The sequence below is a fragment of the Syngnathus scovelli genome, chromosome 11 (assembly GCF_024217435.2).
Source record: "Syngnathus scovelli strain Florida chromosome 11, RoL_Ssco_1.2, whole genome shotgun sequence".
Classification (NCBI taxonomy): Eukaryota; Metazoa; Chordata; class Actinopteri; order Syngnathiformes; family Syngnathidae; genus Syngnathus; species Syngnathus scovelli.
This window is the reverse complement of record NC_090857.1, coordinates 2128447-2145567: the sequence shown is the minus strand read 5'-3', so window position 1 is coordinate 2145567 and position 17121 is coordinate 2128447. Positions and strand designations below refer to the sequence as shown.

Genomic DNA, 17121 nt, shown 5'->3' with positions numbered 1-17121 from the left:
GCAAAGGCAGCAACAATGTGTCCTTGAACGAGACCTCATAAACACGCGCGTCATCCACGCGCGCCCGCACGTACGCCTGAGCCTGCCCGTCCGTCAGTCTGTCCACCACGTCTGCATTCACCCCTTCACATTGTCTGACAGTTGTCACTCCACACACCAACTTGATTTCTTTCAAGGAACAACTTTACTGCTTGAGTGACTTCACTGACAAAATGACTAAATTAGACTGCAGGCAAGGACCTAGATACAGTCAGGGCCATAAATATTGGGACATGGATACAACTCATGTTTTTGTCTCTGAACACAATGAATTTGAAATTAAATGATGTGCTTTAACTGCACAATTATAATTTGAGGGTGTTTACAGCCGAATTCGAATGGTTTGCACACGTGACGCTTTTGAAGCACTTTGAACACACCTTATTTGTAGCGCACTCAATTTACCATTAGGATCAAATTTTATTTTTCATTCTTTGGACTATGGAATGTTTTTTTTTTGTCACAAGTACAATTAGTAAGCCATTCTAGTTCATTCAGGACTCACTGTCCAACTGGTGTACGTGGATTCGGGGTGTGAGTCCAGTTCTAGCTCTGAAGCGTTTGGCAGAATATGAGCAGATCCTCAGAAAGACCAAAAACGCTTCTGAATTCAACCTACTGCAGTCAAGTGTGCAGTCAAAGCACATCTTGTTTTGCAGCAAAAGATGAGAATTGTGTCCATGTGCAGCTTGTTATGGACCTGAGAGACTTTTACATGGGAGCAGCGACACCGGCTCTCTAATTGTTAGCTTGTCTTTAGCGGCTAGTTTGTGCTTTGAAGTGCTCTGCAGACAAAACAAAAGCAGTTGGCCTCTTCTTTCCTCCCCCTTCTTTGGCTGCTAAGCTTTAAGCCCCCAGCAATAGCGCTAATGCTAATGCTAATGCTTTGTCCTCACTCACACTAATGAGGCTAAATTCCTCTCTTGGCATCATGCGGGGGACCTTGTTGTTGACCTTTTGTTGTTATGATTGCAATCGTGTCACAACGTTTGTTTTCTTTGAGTCTCACTTGGCTAGTGTCAAAGTTGAGAACTAAAAGTGTGCTGCTGTTTTGGTTAGCCATTGTTTGTGTGTTCTGATGCGCTGTGATGTATTAACATCAAGCATTAAAATCTAACTCCTCTTTTGGATATTGTGTGCCTTCTTACGTTGCGGCCGTGCCTCTACTGAGTTGGAACCGTTTTCGACTTGAGGGGTGCCCAAACGCCCGCCCGCCTTGCACATCAGGCCCCGCTAAGGGCTTTGAGTGGGCTATAGCAACAAACAGTAGCTCGTGGGTAGCTATGCTAAAATGATAAAATGCAAGACTTACGATAACAAACAGGATGAAGTGACTCAAAGAGCAAATACATGTTAAATATTGACCAGAGACAATAAAGACTCAACTTTGGTCTAAAATGCATATAAAACAATTCAAAGGTGATTTGGCTGTTAGTATATGATCAATCCAAGTGCTGGCGTAAAAATTACAATGTTTTTCAAATCAGAGACAATAAATGTGTACGCAAATAAAACTATTCAAAGGTGATAAGCAGGTTAGAATGGCATCATCAAACCGCTGACCTGAAAATAAATCACTACACGTTAGACCAGACAGAAGCACAACAGTAAGATTATCTTAGCATGATGCCATTATCTTAGCATGTGGACAACATGGCCCCTGTCCAAAAGAGTTAGTATCACTGCTAGCGTCCACGCCGACATGCCCCTTTTGTGTCATAGCCATTAAGGGACAATGTGATTCCCACGCAACGCTGCACACCACTTATTTCTTCATAAAAACACTCAACAGTTAACGTCTCTCACGGAACGGTTAGAGTAGGGCGACCAAATGCAGCTTGGACCAGCAAAACAAACTAACAGACTCGGCAAACTGACATGACTTCACGAAATAACAAAAGGACATGAAGACATTAAGACAACAGGAACCAAAAGACATCAAGACAACATCACACAATGACCCGAAAGGGGCGTGAGGGGCAGACAGGACTTATATACACGACAGGTAACAAGAGGCAGGTGAGCATAACCAGACTAATCATGGGCACACAGGAGGGGAGGGGCGAGCACGTGGACAGAGACACATAGTAACACGGCTGGGGACGAGACGTGACAAGGTCAGCCACTGACATCTGACAGAGTTTGTGCACAACACATTTTTTTCAACATCCTTTGAGTTGGCCCTCTCATCTAACAAACATCCTAAAAGCCATTAAAACAAATATGTAGCATCTTTTCACAAATATTTGTGCCTAATTCTTGTTGAGGGCATTCAAGTATGAAGCAATTTTGAAGTTGGAAAAAAAAAAAAAAAATTATTGAAAAGATCTCTCAAGTGATCTAGCATCTGAGTCCGCTACCTTCTTTTTCGTTCACAGCTTATAGCTCCATCATATCTTGCTGGAAAAATTCCCACATAATTATAACCGGCCACCCTTCCAATGGCACGCCAGTTTGGGAATCGGCCGTCGACATGTATGTTTAGGCAGGCACGCAGTCGGACGCACCTTCCCTGCTGGACTCTTTGTGGTCGTAACCCTCCTGCGGCGTTTAAGCAAATAACACGCAATATGGCGTGCTCGGCGGGGGGTGCGCTGCCAGCAGTGTGGCCACACCTACACGGAGGTTGGTGCGGTGCACCGGTGCAGACGTAACCCGAACGGGCCTCCTCCACTTTCTCCTCTTTTGTTATTCATGGGGGATCACTTTCCCAGCATGCTCTGCTCTCGCAGGGAAGCAAACGGCCCGTCTGACAGATGCTGGTCTGACTGTGGAACCTCCAAAAGTAAATTTGTCGGCACTTAAATGGCTCAATGTCTGGCAATCGGGTCTCAACTCATTAGTCAAGATGTCGAGCCATTAACTCTTAGTTCGGACCGTGCACGTCGTCGGGAGCTTTGATCCTTGTTGCCGGGCCGACCGGCACAACAAGGAGTCGCCATCTTGTGGGGTCACCGGGGTCTTCGGTGTTTGGCTTGCAATGTGACACACGCAAGATCCTTGAAGGAAGTTAATCGATTGCGTGCGTTATCACATTGACCTGCCTGTGTGACAATAATTAAAAAAGGAAGCCATAAAGTGCCATAAAGTGTCCGAAATGAAAGATGACGACTAGCTGAGCGTATGCAAAAATGTGCTTACATTGTTCTCTGCGAGGCCATCTAACACTTATTAACTGTGTGTAAAGCGGTCAAAGTGTCACCGTGTCCTGGCGTGAATCCTGAGCACAAATTGGGACATTTCAAAACCATTGTCCTCTTTTTACACACTTCCCAACCTTTGTGTACTTAAAGTGCTGACCTGGCGGTCACCAAACAGTCTTAACCACAGCGTCCTTTGCACTTGACTCTCTGAAAAGTCTTCCACTCACTCACTCACTCGCTCGCTCGCTCACTCACTCACTCACTCACTCAGGGTGCGTTTGTTTCATTCCTTCTTGGAGAATGCGTTGATCCTTTGAGCGGCTTAAGGAAAAAAAAAACAAAAAAAAAAACAAAAGCAAAGGTGAGAGCGAGAGGTGACCTGTTGGAGGTTTGCCGTCTGAGTGGTGGAAGCAGCGGCTCATTGGAGCGGCAAAACGCTCGGCTAAATCCGCAAGACCCCCATTCGAACGATCCCCACCCCCCGGCTCAGGGCCCAGACCACAATGGAAGCTTTTGTTGGTCACGCCGCTCCTCCTCCAGCATCGCTTGGCTATCAGCACAGCTTTTGGGTCGAAGAGAAAAGATGAGAGAGGCATGAGGTGTGCATCTCGGCTCGCCGCGTCCGTGACCACGTCGAGAGATGCCAACATCTGGCAAGTTGGACACTTGGAGTCACCTTCCGTTCGAATGGACATGTAAAAAAAAAACTAAAAAAAAACGTGACGTTCAGCTCGAGCCGTGCGCTGTGTCAGCGCCGCTCACGGTACCGCCCTACCTCAGCACATTTTTGTTTGTTGTTATTTATTTAAAAACGGAGTTAAAATATTGGCTGGTGAGCTCATTATTGCTGTATTACAAAATTGAAGGACTTGAATTGTTTGCCGGATTGATTCGCAAATGGCGTCTCTCTCCCTCCCTCTCACAATACCATGGCGACACATCCAACGGCTGTTTCCACGGTAACCTGATGATGATGATGAGCAGTCTGACGATGAGAACGTATGCGCCGTTGTCACTCAGATCAGCAGCTGCTGTAAAGCAGGAAGAACATAATCTGGATTTTAATCTAATCCCGGGCAGGCAGATGACAGGCGCTAATCTCTGGCAGGGTTCAAATTGTGGCACACGTGTCGAAGTTCTCATTAAAAAAAATCTTCATCTCTTATATTCTTGCTATGATTAAAGGTGTTTTTTTATTTTCAGTTTTATAAAGTGGCCGGATGAACGGATTTTTAACAATTGCTTGGTTAGGTGGGACATTCGAAAACCGAGGTTTGACTGTACGTACGATTGCATTTTCACACAAACGTATCTCACATTTGTGAGCCAGTATTGTGTTTGTATTTGAAAGTCAACATTTCCATGGGAAAGCACCACATTCCTTTGCAAATTTCTCAATTTTGTTATTTCATTGAAGGCCTTGATTTGTCACCTGTGACGTTTACATGCAAAATATTGCGTGACCAAATATCAGCTGTCTTTGTTTTTGTAAATTTTTGCACATCTATCCAGAGGTGTGAGCCTTGACTCTCACTTTTGAACCTCCGTGCACCTGCCCCTGTGGCGGTGATGCAGCGGCAGCATCTGGGCTCCCGAACGGGGCGTTCAGGCGCACCTCGTAAATTACACCCCGCCTCCATCAAGCCGCCAGAACGTGTCGCGCGCACGGCCGGCATTCCGCGAAGCCGCGAACGCGCCGCCGCTCTCCTGTTGCTCCGTGAGGAGGAGGAGGAGGAGGATGGAGGGTGGCGGAGGGGGAGGGAGGCCCGGTGATTTTCCACTCGCGATGGTATCACGCCGGCCCCCCCAAACCGGAGGAGACAAAGTTCACAGAGAGGAGCTTATAAGGAGGACCCGCTTTTTGGGAGACTCTCACGTCTCAGTTTTGACATCGGAGGACAAAGAGGGACTTTTTCTTTTTTTTTTTTCCAATAAAAAATATCTATCAAAGAAGACCCCCCCTAAAAAAAAACATTTAGAAATTTCAAAGAGGCAGCAGGTAAGCCACATCCATCCTCCTCCTTTCTCTTCTTGGTCTGATATTTTTTATTCCTAACATCCTTTATAGTTGTCTTTTTTTTTTTTTGGGGGGGGGGGGGGTGACATTGAAATCCACGCACACCATTTGTTTTGCTTGATTGTGTTGTTTTGGAGAGGTGACATTGAATGTTCCATAGACGTTCTGGTGTCGAGTTTTGTTGGCGTGACATTGAATGCAACACAGTTTTTGCTGCTCCATTCATTTGGCATTCTCCTCTTTTTTTGGCGGGGGGTGATGGTGAAAGCAGCGCGTGCCGGTTGTCTTCATTTGAGATTGTCTTTCTGGAGAGCTAGGGGGCATTGAATGCAACGCGCTCTTCTCTCGAGGGCTGTCATTTTAGATGCAAATGTCCTTTCCAATGGTGATTCATTGTATTCCCACATGACCTTTGTCTTCACTTTCTTTTTGCCCCCCATAGGCATCTCTCACACGGTAGCTCGGGGGAAACTATTCATTTATGATGATTGTTCGGAAAAATGTTTAATTTGTTTACGATGCCGATGATGATGATAATGATGATTATCGTGTTGTTAAACGAAGCCAATGAGGACTCACGCAAAGCACAAAGCAGGACAGAAGAGGGAAAAAATGCAATGCTCCACCCCCCCACCTCCTTCTCGCTTAGTCTCTCGCTACCTCTCTCTCTCTCTCTCTCTCTCTCTCTTTCGCCCGCTCTCTCTCTCCCCCTCTCTCTTGCTCTCCCTCTCCATTTTATTTTATTTCATTTTTCACCGTCTCTCTTTCTTTTCCCTTCAGTCTCGCAGATCTTTCTCACTTTTCTCCCCACCAAGTCTTCTAGTCACTCTACCGCTCTCTCGTTTGATGTGTTTAGAGTCTCTCCTCCATTAGATGTAGTCTCTCATATCTCTATACTCCGAGCTTTTGATTGTCCGCCATTGTCATAGTCATCTCTCGTTTTCATTCTCTTTCCCTCTTCCTTGAAATCAAAGTCAAGGTACTCACAAATACGTTCGAACGCACTCGCACATACATTTGAATGTACTTTTGGCTAAATGCTAGCAATGTAGCATTCTTCCCATAATGCAATGGCAAAGCACCTGAAGCTTTGGCCTTTCTTGCTGATACGTGGAGCTTTAATCCCCCAGATAAATCAATTTATCATTCATCCTTTACTGGATAATAAGCACTGGAAAATGTGTAAAAGGATATCAAAGTTTGGGCAGAAGGACCATCTCCATAAGGTGGGAGAAATTGTTTGCAAAAAGATGGAAAAGCAGACCTCCAAAGCTTAAACAAGCCCAAACGAGACCAGAGCAGACCATGTCAATTTCTCCCCAACAAACAGCTTCAACAACAAAAAAACATCTACTAAGTTTCTTCCCAAAAGTATCTCAGATGGACTAATGGAAAAAAGACTCAGCAACACAACAAAAATAAAGAAATAAAAATCGAGGAGAGTCCTTGAAGCGGCATATCAGAGCATTACGCTCCATGTGAAGGTCAAGCCAAGGAAGGATTCCATCCAATCGCGCCCAAGGAGGTGGTCCTCCTTGGATCTCATCCTGCTCCATTAGTGCAGAATCCAGACAGCAACTTTCAATTCAGGGCCTCAAAGAGAGTTAAAAACTCATAAAAACACATCTATGATCGTGTCTTGAAGATTTCTACCGAGGTAGCGGCTCTGATATATGCCAGATTTTTGGAGACCTGCCGAGATCTGTTAGTTGCAAAGACAAGCAAAGTCATAACGAATGAATGACGCTGCACATTGTGGCACAACGTGGTACTAGAACCAAAGGCATGACCCCCCCCCCCCCCCTCCCTAATTTCAGACTTGCAGAAGAACCGACCCGATTAACAGAAATAACGCTTGCTAAAAAGTCAGCAATGTCGGCGCATGACACTTTTGATGGTGGTCGTTGGGGGAGATGCTCACTCTGCACGTCATCGGAAATCAAAATGAGACAACTGAGAGCAAGAAGAAAGGAGGAGGAGGAGGATGATGATGATGACGATGATGACTGAGTACTCGTTCAGCCCAGTGGAACTAAACATGCTTAAAATAGTGGAGCGTGTTATATAAGAGCTTTGTGTGTGCGTGTGTGTGTGTGTGTGTGTGCGTGTGTGTACACGCACGCACACACACACACACACACACACACACATCATATGGTTCTCACGGCTGTGCAGCTTGTTTCATTCGTTAGTCCTCATCTTAAGCAGTACATTAGTGTGCATGCAGTAGATAGTAAATTCTTATAATCATTTTTTCTTCAAATTAAATATCTTCATAATTTGACGACTTTTATTTTAGCCTATTTCTTTTTTTCATGGAGTATAACTTTAATTTAAAGGTAATTAGCCATTGTATTCCTTTGTTCAGACAAATTAACAAACTTCCGCCTTCTTCAGAGCGTGTCAATTCTTTATCATTTATTTCAAAATAAAAATGACAACTCATCTTGTAATTTTACGGGTTTGTCTCCTAACTTCGTTATACTTTGCATGAATTAGTTTTGAATACAAAATTTCAAATCTTGGAATATTGTGACCGCTTTTCTTGATAAAATATGACTCAGTGTTGAAACTTTGCATCGACAAAACCGCAAGAAATGTTACGATATTATTTCTGTTCCGTTTTGGAATTGCCGGAGTTCCTCAGGGCGTGCAGCAGCAGACAGAATGGCCGCCCATTGTTTGAGCACAAACGCACGGTTTGGTTATAAATTAACCGTCGGGAAGCAGGTCACTCTGGTGTATCATTAACTAAGAAAAGCCAAAGCCCAAAAACGCTGAGCCAAAAGTGTAAATGTTACAAAGATGCAAAAGGCCATTTTGTTATTTTGTCACATTTGAAAAGGAGTGTGCCGACATTTGAAACACGACCTTCACCTTTGATGAAAGCTGTTTTCAAAAATCTGCTTTGGGGCTCCAAAGTCAACAGCAGGCGTCTGAGCGTTTAATATTTCGTATAATATCAATAATAATTCATAATATTAAATATAAAGACATCCAAGCGGAAGGTTGAACGTTTCGTAACACGTCGTCGTCACCAAACGTTTTGCTAACTTCTGATTACATTTTTATCTCCAAATAAAACAAAAAAATGTTTTCGTGACAGGTCGATTCATCTATTTGGGGACTGGAGAGTAAAAATAGCGGCGTTGTACATCCTCACTGTCGCTCAGTTGCCTGGGTTGCAACACTGTTTTGCTTGTTTGTCTCCAGAATGGCTCAGAAGGAAAAGCTCCAATGCCTGAAGGACTTCCACAAAGACACGCTCAAGCCGTCTCCTGGCAAGAGTCCCGGAACGCGGCCTGAAGACGAGGCCGAGGGCAAACACCCCCAGCGAGAGAAGTGGGCCAGCAAGCTGGACTTTGTTTTGTCGGTGGCTGGAGGATTTGTCGGTTTAGGCAACGTCTGGCGCTTCCCATACCTCTGCTACAAGAACGGCGGAGGTAAGCTCACATCGCCCGCCCACTTTCGTATCGAGTGAGGTTTTTACCATCTGTGCCTTGCAGGCGCTTTCCTCATCCCCTACTTCATCTTCCTGTTTGGTGGAGGCCTGCCGGTCTTCTTCTTAGAGGTGGCGCTGGGCCAGTTCACCTCCGAGGGCGGCATCACCTGCTGGGGGAAGCTGTGCCCCATCTTCACGGGTATGTCTCCAGCAGAGGGGGAGGAAGAAGCGCTATTGTTCCATCAACACGCTTTCGATTTTCTGTCTTCAATGGAACCAAGATGGCCACTTTTGAAGCACCGTTCCCCAAGGGCCCTCGCAAGGAGCCTGGAGCTCGGGTTTTTGTCTCTCAGGGCCACATTTGACATTTTGGAACGCCCCCGCTCAACGCTACAGGGGCGTCCTTTAAATTGTGCTATTTGGGTTCAGGCTAAATCTGGACTTCACGTTCGGGTCGGCTTAGGAAGTGGACTTCCAAATTAGAAAATGGCCGACATTTTGGCTTGTGAAAGTTCCATTTAAGATTTGCCCTCCCTGGGTTGGTTTTAGAGGATGAATTCGTCAGGGCTCCGTTTGTTTCCATTAAATTTTTCGAATAGGAGTTGGTTGTTGTCTATTTTCAAAAAAGAGCTTCGCTCGTCAAAATGACTTGCACGATGGCCCTCGAGGACCCCGCTCGTTTTACGCGTCTTCTGCTCCGACGGAACAGTCGCTGTTGCCAGGCGACGCCGTGGCCTGGTTTCGGGCCCCTTCTGAAAACGCCAATTTGATCCTCGCCTTGCTTCGTCCGTCTCGTCATCTCGCTCACACTGTTTCCCCCTCCCCCGTCGCAAAATTGGGTTAATATATTCATCACGCGTGTCTGCTTGGCGCCACTTCGTTAATATTCATGACGCCTTTGATTGCTCTTTACAATATTCCCGCCGACGGGACGCCGTTTGGTTGCTCGTTTCATTGGCTCGGTTTCAGTATGCAGGCGCACACGCGCGCCGCCGCCCGACACGACGTACAGAGTGTCCTGGATCACGGTTGCCAAGGCAACAGAGTGGCAACGTATCAGAACGATGGAGCGGGTGGAAAAAGGGAGCGGGCGAGCCGAGAGAGAGAGAGAGAGAGAGAGAGAGAGAGAGAGAGAGAGAGAGAGAGAGAGAGAGAGAGTGAGTGAGTGAGTGAGTGAGTGAGTGAGTGAGTGAGTGAGTGAGTGAGTGAGTGAGTGAGTGAGTGAGTGAGTGAGTGAGTAGTTGAGTTGGCGGCAAATTCAACACGTTACGTATTTGCTCAACACGTACTACAAGGTCAACTGAGGTGGTGATGTCAGTGACATCATGGAGGACCACGCTGGGCGTGCATGTGTGTGTGTGTGTGTTTAATCAGTATCAGATCATCAGAGTCGGTGCACAAAGACACACAAGTGCACCCACTGACTCACACACATGCAGACAGATGGCACAAAGGACCTTGAAGGACATTCTTCCAAGCAATAACATTTTGTCTTGTTTGCAGGTCACAAGTGACTTCTTTGCTCTGATGGTGCAAGATGTTGCTCCGGTGACAGATTGGTCAAGAGCAGCTGATAGAAGAAAGGCTGACATTTAATAACAAGACGTTCAAGGTCTTGTCAATAACGCTCATTGTGCTCAAACGGGCACGCCTCCTGCCCTGCCGGCTTTCAAAGCCGCTGAGCAAGTCATGCCGGCCAGGTAAATTGCGGCCAGCGGCAGCCATCGCAAAGTCCGACAAGCCCCTCCCCCCTCGCGTGTGGCCGCTTAGCGTTACTTTTGGGTTGGCGAGTCTCATCGGGTGTCAACTGCGTTGGATTGCTTCATGTTTGTGCCGTGGTCCAACATGGCTCGGTGGGCCTTCCACTGACGCTGTCTCCAAACGCGCTGGCGTCCCTCCTGGTGTGCTTGCAGGAATCGGCTACGCCTCCATCGTCATTGTGTCCCTGCTGAACATCTACTACATTGTCATCCTGGCTTGGGGACTCTACTACTTATTCCAGGTACGACCTGCATGCAACCACACAGAAAGGAACGTTAAGTCCGATGTTGTCTGAAATCTTTGCGCCGTCAGTGTTTCCAGCCCGAGTTGCCGTGGGCCAAGTGCAACCAGCCCTGGAACACGGAACGCTGCATCGAGGACACCTACCGCAAGAACAAAAGCCTCTGGCTGCCTTCCAACTTCACCAACTTCACCTCCCCCGTCACCGAGTTCTGGGAGTACGTACGCCACCGCGCACCGTTCATGGCTCCATTTTAGGCCTTGGGTTTCTGTTTGGGGATTTATCTTTAGCTTTGGGGATTCCTGTTGGGGTTTGTGGCTTCGGGTAGCTACCTTGGGTTCAGGGTTTGACTTAATGAAAGATGAGATAGGATTTGCAGGGTTGGTTTCAGGTTGCGGTTTGGGTTACGGTTTCTGGCTTATGATTTGGGGTTCAGGTTTGTGTTCTGTTTATGGGCTAGGCAGGGGTTGACCTTCTAGTCTTGAGTTGGGTTTGGCGCTTCACATGTTAACGTGTCTTCCTGTGGCACAGACGCAAAGTTTTGGGCATCAGCAGCGGCATTGAGGACATTGGCCCCATCAAGTGGGACCTGGCTCTGTGTCTCCTGCTGGTCTGGGTCATCTGCTTCTTCTGCATCTGGAAGGGCGTCAAGTCCACCGGGAAGGTTAGGACGTCAAAAGTGACGCCGATGTAGACGTCACGGCTCCTTCATGACTTGCTGTCTTGCCTTCAGGTGGTGTACATTACGGCCACCTTCCCGTTCGTCATGCTCATTGTTTTGTTGATTCGTGGCGTCACCTTGCCCGGGGCCACCGAGGGCATCAAGTTCTACCTGTACCCCGACCTCACCCGGCTCAAGGACCCCGAGGTACGTGCCAATGTGTTTTCCGCCAGCCTGTTACGCCGCCCTGCCAACGTGGTCCTCTCTCAGGTGTGGATCGACGCCGGCACCCAGATCTTTTTCTCCTACGCTATCTGTTTGGGCGCCATGACGTCCCTTGGCAGTTACAACAAGTACAAATACAACTGCTACAGGTCGGTACAGAGGCTCCTCCTAGTCGTACGATCGATGAACCGATCGATTGATGACACATGCGTCACAGGGACTGTTTGCTGCTGGGAGCCCTCAACAGTGGTACCAGTTTTGTGTCTGGCTTTGCAATATTTTCCGTCCTGGGCTTTATGGCACAAGAGCAAGGTGTGGACATTACGGACGTGGCAGAGTCAGGTAAATTTTGCTCGTCTTGTGAATTTGGCTCACCTGATTCCGATGTCCGCTGGAATGCCTGCCCGCCTGTGCCGTTTGCGCCCCTCAGGTCCCGGCTTGGCCTTCATTGCCTACCCCAAAGCCGTAACCATGATGCCTTTCCCCACACTCTGGGCCATCCTCTTCTTCATCATGCTCCTGCTGCTTGGCCTCGACAGTCAGGTCAGCCAGCCCCCTTGCAAAGTCGCCGTTTGGTCAGTCGGCCTAAAAATATATGTTGAAAAGAAACGCAGCTCGGTTCAAAGCTCCTTTTGTGTTGTGCTTGAAACCGTGACTTAAACTCACAAAGGCCACAGCGGGCTCCTCGGCGGAGGTCGTAGAAGCTTCAATGTATTGTGTGTGCTTACAGTTTGTGGAGGTGGAAGGGCAGATCACATCACTGGTGGATCTGTATCCGTCCTTCCTACGGAAGGGTTACCGCAGAGAGGTCTTCATCGCTATCATGTGCTGCATCAGCTACCTGCTGGCACTCACCATGGTCACCAAGGTAACGCAGAAAAGGACGCCGGGGCCCCGCCTACACATCAATGCGGATATTGAGCCGGGTCGCGGCGTCGCTCGGTCACTGGAGAATCTCGTAAACATGGTCGCCTTGAAAGAGTCAGTCAGATGTCACCTTGAATATTATCGGCGCTATCTGTTTGACGACCGCACAGACGTGCAAGTATTTATGACAGTGCTTTGGTTTTCTCGCATTTGTTATGTTCTAGATTAGAATGAAGAGAAATGATTGTGTAGCTGTTGGCAAGCCGCAGATCCGCTAGTCAAAACAAAAACCAATCGAAGAAAAACTATATTGCCGCTGAAAATGTGGCAAACATTTCAAAAGATTCCCAAAGTAAATGGAAAAGCGGCGTGAGGTATCTGCGGGTGACCTCGCTCTGGCGTTTTCCGGCAAAATTCTCAACTGCTGCCCTCCATTTGCTTCAGGGTGGCATGTACGTGTTCCAGCTGTTTGACTACTATGCAGCCAGCGGTGTGTGCCTTCTGTGGGTGGCATTCTTTGAATGTGTCGCTGTTGCCTGGGTTTATGGTGAGTACGCCCGACGGCAAAACCGTCTACTAACATTTTAAGATTTGAAAGATGGCATCATTTGAAATGCTAAGAAGAATGAAGTGTACAATTGCTGAAAAGGTGCCTGACCTTTTGTGCAGGCGTTGATAACTTTTACGATGCTGTGGAGGACATGATCGGCTACAGACCCAACCCTTGGATGAAGTGGAGCTGGTCTGTCATCACTCCCTGCTTGTGCTTGGTAAGGCGGCACGGCCATTAGCAAGCGCCTTGAAGACGTCACTTGCCCAAAGCGCAAACCCCCTCCGTTATCTGAAGACTCTTTCCGTGTTTGCAGAGCTGCTTCATCTTCTCTCTCGTCAAATACAAGCCCCTGACGTACAACAAAGTGTACGAGTATCCCGACTGGGCCATCGGAGTGGGCTGGACCTTGGCCTTGGCCTCCATGATTTGCATCCCCATGGTGGTGGTCATCAAGATCATACGATCGGACGGCCCGCTCATCGAGGTGGGGCGGGGAGGAGGGCTTTCGGCGGCCCGACAAGCCGGTGACGTATTGCGATGAACGTTTGCGGCTGTCTCGTTGCAGAGGATCAAGGCGGTGGCCGCCCCGGTCCGAGGCGGCGCCAGTTCGCGCCCGGCCGACCACCGCAGCCCCCGGGAGCTGGGCTACCACGCCGACCCCAACGGGAACAAGGGACTGCTGATGAAGGCCCCCAGCCACACCATCGTAGAAACCATGATGTAAAAAAGAAAAGAAGAGCGCGGGATGGAAAGTTCTCCATGAGATCGCTCTCCTCTCCCACCAGCCTCCCAAATGCTTCTCTCTCCTCAAGCTAACGCTAGCTAGCCGCCTTCTGTTTTGTCGTCTGTCTGTCCGCCCGTTTCTCCGTCTGGTGGAATGAGGGAAAAAAAGGATTTGAAGGAAGAAAATTAAAAAGTAGTTGCAAATATTTTAGGAACACTTCATGAAGGAAGTTTCTTCCTCTTCCTCTGGACAAGAAGGCGACATTGGAGTCTTGGAATCAAAAGTTCAGAGTTGGACTGAATCCCAAAAAGAAAGCCGATTACGGCGGGAATGTTTACGGCACACAAAGTGTTTTAAGTGGCAGCGCCCCCCCCCCCCCTCACCCCCAACGACACAATCATCCAAAGGTCCAAACCAGGGCTGTCCAAAGTCCAGTTGTACACTTCTGACCAGCATTGCCGAGAACTTGAACAAAGCACAGACAAAATTGGAAGATGAAAAAGTGTCGAGGACTCGTGAGGCCGTTTTTCAGCCCCCTGAAATTTGGCCTCATAAGAATCGGGGCTACACAGTCCATCTTCACCTCCCAAATCCAATTTATTGAAAACGCCAAATCGGGATGGGGGGCCTTGAATTTGGTCAGATGGGACCAATTTGCAGTCGGGAACACCTGAGGAATTGTGTCAAATTTGCTCCATTTCAAATAAAGCAAGTCTCCCCGCAACAAATGTTTGGACAACTCTGGTGCGCCAAATTGGAAAATATCTTTTCTCTGCGCTTGGCGACCATTTTTTTACGTGACAAATCAAAGCTGTGAAAAGCCAAAAAAAACGTACTTTAGCAAAGAATGCGCTGAATGTGTAAGTATGAAAAGTCCAAAGCGGAATGCCGGTTGTGAAACGCACCTTAACGCACACGATGGCCATAAAAGCCGCCGTACAAATGTATCGGGACACAAAGTTTAATTTGCCAATTTGGACAAATGTATTGAAAATGTGAGAATTTTAATATTTTAGGACAAAGCGAAAAAAAAAACGGTGACGTGGGGTTAGCACAAAAAGTAATTGGACAAAAAGAGTGAAAATTTGGACCACTATTGACTGTTTTTATAATAATGGCTGAATTGTAGTGAAATGCCCCATTCACATTTGCATATTTTAATTAAATTACTGCTTGATCGGTGGCAAAATCCCAAGTATGACCTCAAAAGAATGTTTTGATTTGGAATATGTCTTATTCCCATTTGACATACGTGCAATATTCACCACCACATCGCCAGATCTGCCAGACTTGCTCTAATTATGAAACGTCTCAAAACGTTTGTCTACCAAGTTGACTTTTTCTGGTACCGTACCGTCTTGAAAATAACGCGCACACATTGTAATGTCAAGCTGATATCAAGCTAACACCAAGCTAACATCATGCTAGCATCGCTAAACAACATTCTTGATCATGTCACACATCGACTATTCAACTCGTACAATAGTTGACATTGTGATGTGCGCTACCCAAATAGTTCATCGCTGCTTTTTCCCCTCAAAAGGAATTCACGTCCCTAAAATATATGGTTATGTTCCTTAGTTTATATCAATGTTTTGAGGTTTTTGTTGCTTTTTTGACTGGTCAATCTTTGTGAAAAAATGTCCGAATATCATTTCAATCGACGTTAGCAACACTGAGGGCCACCAACGAGTGTTGCGAACGAGTTTTGCTCACGAGCCTTCCCTTCAAACGTTCCACTGGTTTGATTCTACTTTCACATTGAAGCACATTGCACTACTTTTCATCATCATCATCGTCCTCTCATGCTCAGCCCATTCTGGGTTTCCATGGCAACATCCGCCATGAGAAAGTGACAAGCGTTTTCAACCAGCTTTTGTCACCTTCCACCTTTCTGTAAGCTTGAAAAATAAGTATCGATCAGGTTTCAAAATGTGTACTGTGTTTTTTGTTGTTTCTTGATTAAAAAACATCCTGGCAGTTTGTATTGTGTATTTCTTTGTCATGTAAACTGATTTGCAGGTACGTATATAATTTGTTGCATGCATTGTGTTGGTTTTGTTCTTTGAGCAAGCGACTGGCCAGAAACTTCGATTGCGTCAGTGAAGCGGTCGCTGACGTGCAAAAGAAATGACATGGAGAAAGTTTGCGCTTTTATTTGCACATGACAACTCTTTTTTTTTCTCTTCACTTCCCAGTTTGGGAAGAGTAAATTGGTGGTATAAAAATATTTTCTTACAGGGAACTTCACAGAGGCAAAATTACACCTTTGAAAAGCCCAATGTGGTTTGAGGAAGAAGCTTTGCTGATTTTGAGCGCTTCAATGTCATCCCGTCAAAAACAACACGCACATTCCTTCCGACGTATACGAGTTCATATGAATAACGCAGACAAAAAACTCGAACCGGAGAACAATATATTTCTTTTCTTTGAGCGGTGTGAACAAAAAGTGGCTCAGCGGGCTTTATCATCTGCAAAAAACTGTTTCTGTCGAGATTGGAGCCGTCAATATTGGATGTATTGGTTATGCTGCCCCCAGGTGGTCAAAGCACGCACATGCGCCTGAGCAGCCCAATGTGCAATTACAATCGCGTCCGTCTGACGGAACGCCCACCTCGGGTCACAGCAGGACGTACGTTTCGGGAAAGTCTAATCATATCGTTTGCATATCATTAAAACAAAGTCGAGACTTGAATATTTTACAGTGGTCATCCTTTAGCCTCAGAAAATGTTTACTTCCAGAACTTGAACATTGAGATGCATAGAAAAACACACACACACACACACACACACACGCATTACAGATACATGAAAACCAACACAAGACTTTTTGGAAGGCTTTTCTCAAGAATATTATTTTTTTTGCTTTACAAAATGTCTTCATGTAAAAGGTCATGACAATTTACACCACAGTCCACCAATTTGTGCTTTTTTATGTTTTCTCACTCACACACACACTCTCACACACACACATACACACACACACAGGGTGTGAGGTTGAGCATTAGTTTGATCACTTTTTTCTTTTGATACTTTTTGGGTAGGTGCAAAATGGTGCGCCAACTGCGTTTGAAAATGTGTCGATTTTTTCTGCTCTTTACTTGCTTTTGAGGAAGAAGGGGTGCGCTGAACTCGCCATAACGTCGGAAAACTGAAATAGATTTCTTGTGTTTGTGTGGTTAATGGCATGGCGGGGGTGCGCGGTGAGCATGATCAGGCTGACGAGTTCATGTGACGGACGTGAAGGCCCCTCTTAGCGCCGCTAATCCTCAAATAATTGCCACAGAGAGGGCGACCTTCCGGAAAAAAACAGCAGCAGTTGACGTTGATGTAAAGCTGCAGGAAGGAATGTGTGGAACTAAAAATATGGGGGGGGGGGGGGGGGGCACGGTGGTGGTGGTGGTGGGGAGACACTTGGTGGATTTGAGCTACTTGAGAGCGACCTCAT

The 17121-nt window shown here is 46.7% G+C and overlaps 1 protein-coding gene across 1 annotated transcript; it reads left to right on the top strand.

The window, feature by feature from the left end:
• The first annotated feature begins 4958 nt into the window (after window positions 1-4958).
• Window positions 4959-15653, top strand: LOC125976934 (sodium- and chloride-dependent taurine transporter). Its single transcript, XM_049732974.2, has 15 exons — window positions 4959-5181; window positions 8413-8642; window positions 8706-8840; window positions 10555-10643; window positions 10715-10860; window positions 11175-11307; window positions 11377-11511; window positions 11575-11678; window positions 11747-11871; window positions 11960-12072; window positions 12260-12397; window positions 12841-12943; window positions 13066-13166; window positions 13263-13433; window positions 13515-15653. The coding sequence occupies exons 2-15, from the start codon at window positions 8414-8416 to the stop codon at window positions 13671-13673; spliced, it is 1881 nt and encodes a 626-aa protein (XP_049588931.1). The 5' UTR covers window positions 4959-5181; window position 8413; the 3' UTR covers window positions 13674-15653.
• The last annotated feature ends 1468 nt before the right edge of the window (window positions 15654-17121 follow it).

Bases quoted from the DNA above. Each gene is read 5' to 3' on its own strand.
- LOC125976934 (XM_049732974.2), top strand. From the start codon at position 8,414: ATGGCTCAGAAGGAAAAGCTCCAATGCCTGAAGGACTTCCACAAAGAC. The intron at 8,841-10,554 runs GTATGTCTCCAG...GTGTGCTTGCAG, and splicing joins GCTGTGCCCCATCTTCACGG to GAATCGGCTACGCCTCCATC. The intron at 12,944-13,065 runs GTGAGTACGCCC...CCTTTTGTGCAG, and splicing joins CGCTGTTGCCTGGGTTTATG to GCGTTGATAACTTTTACGAT.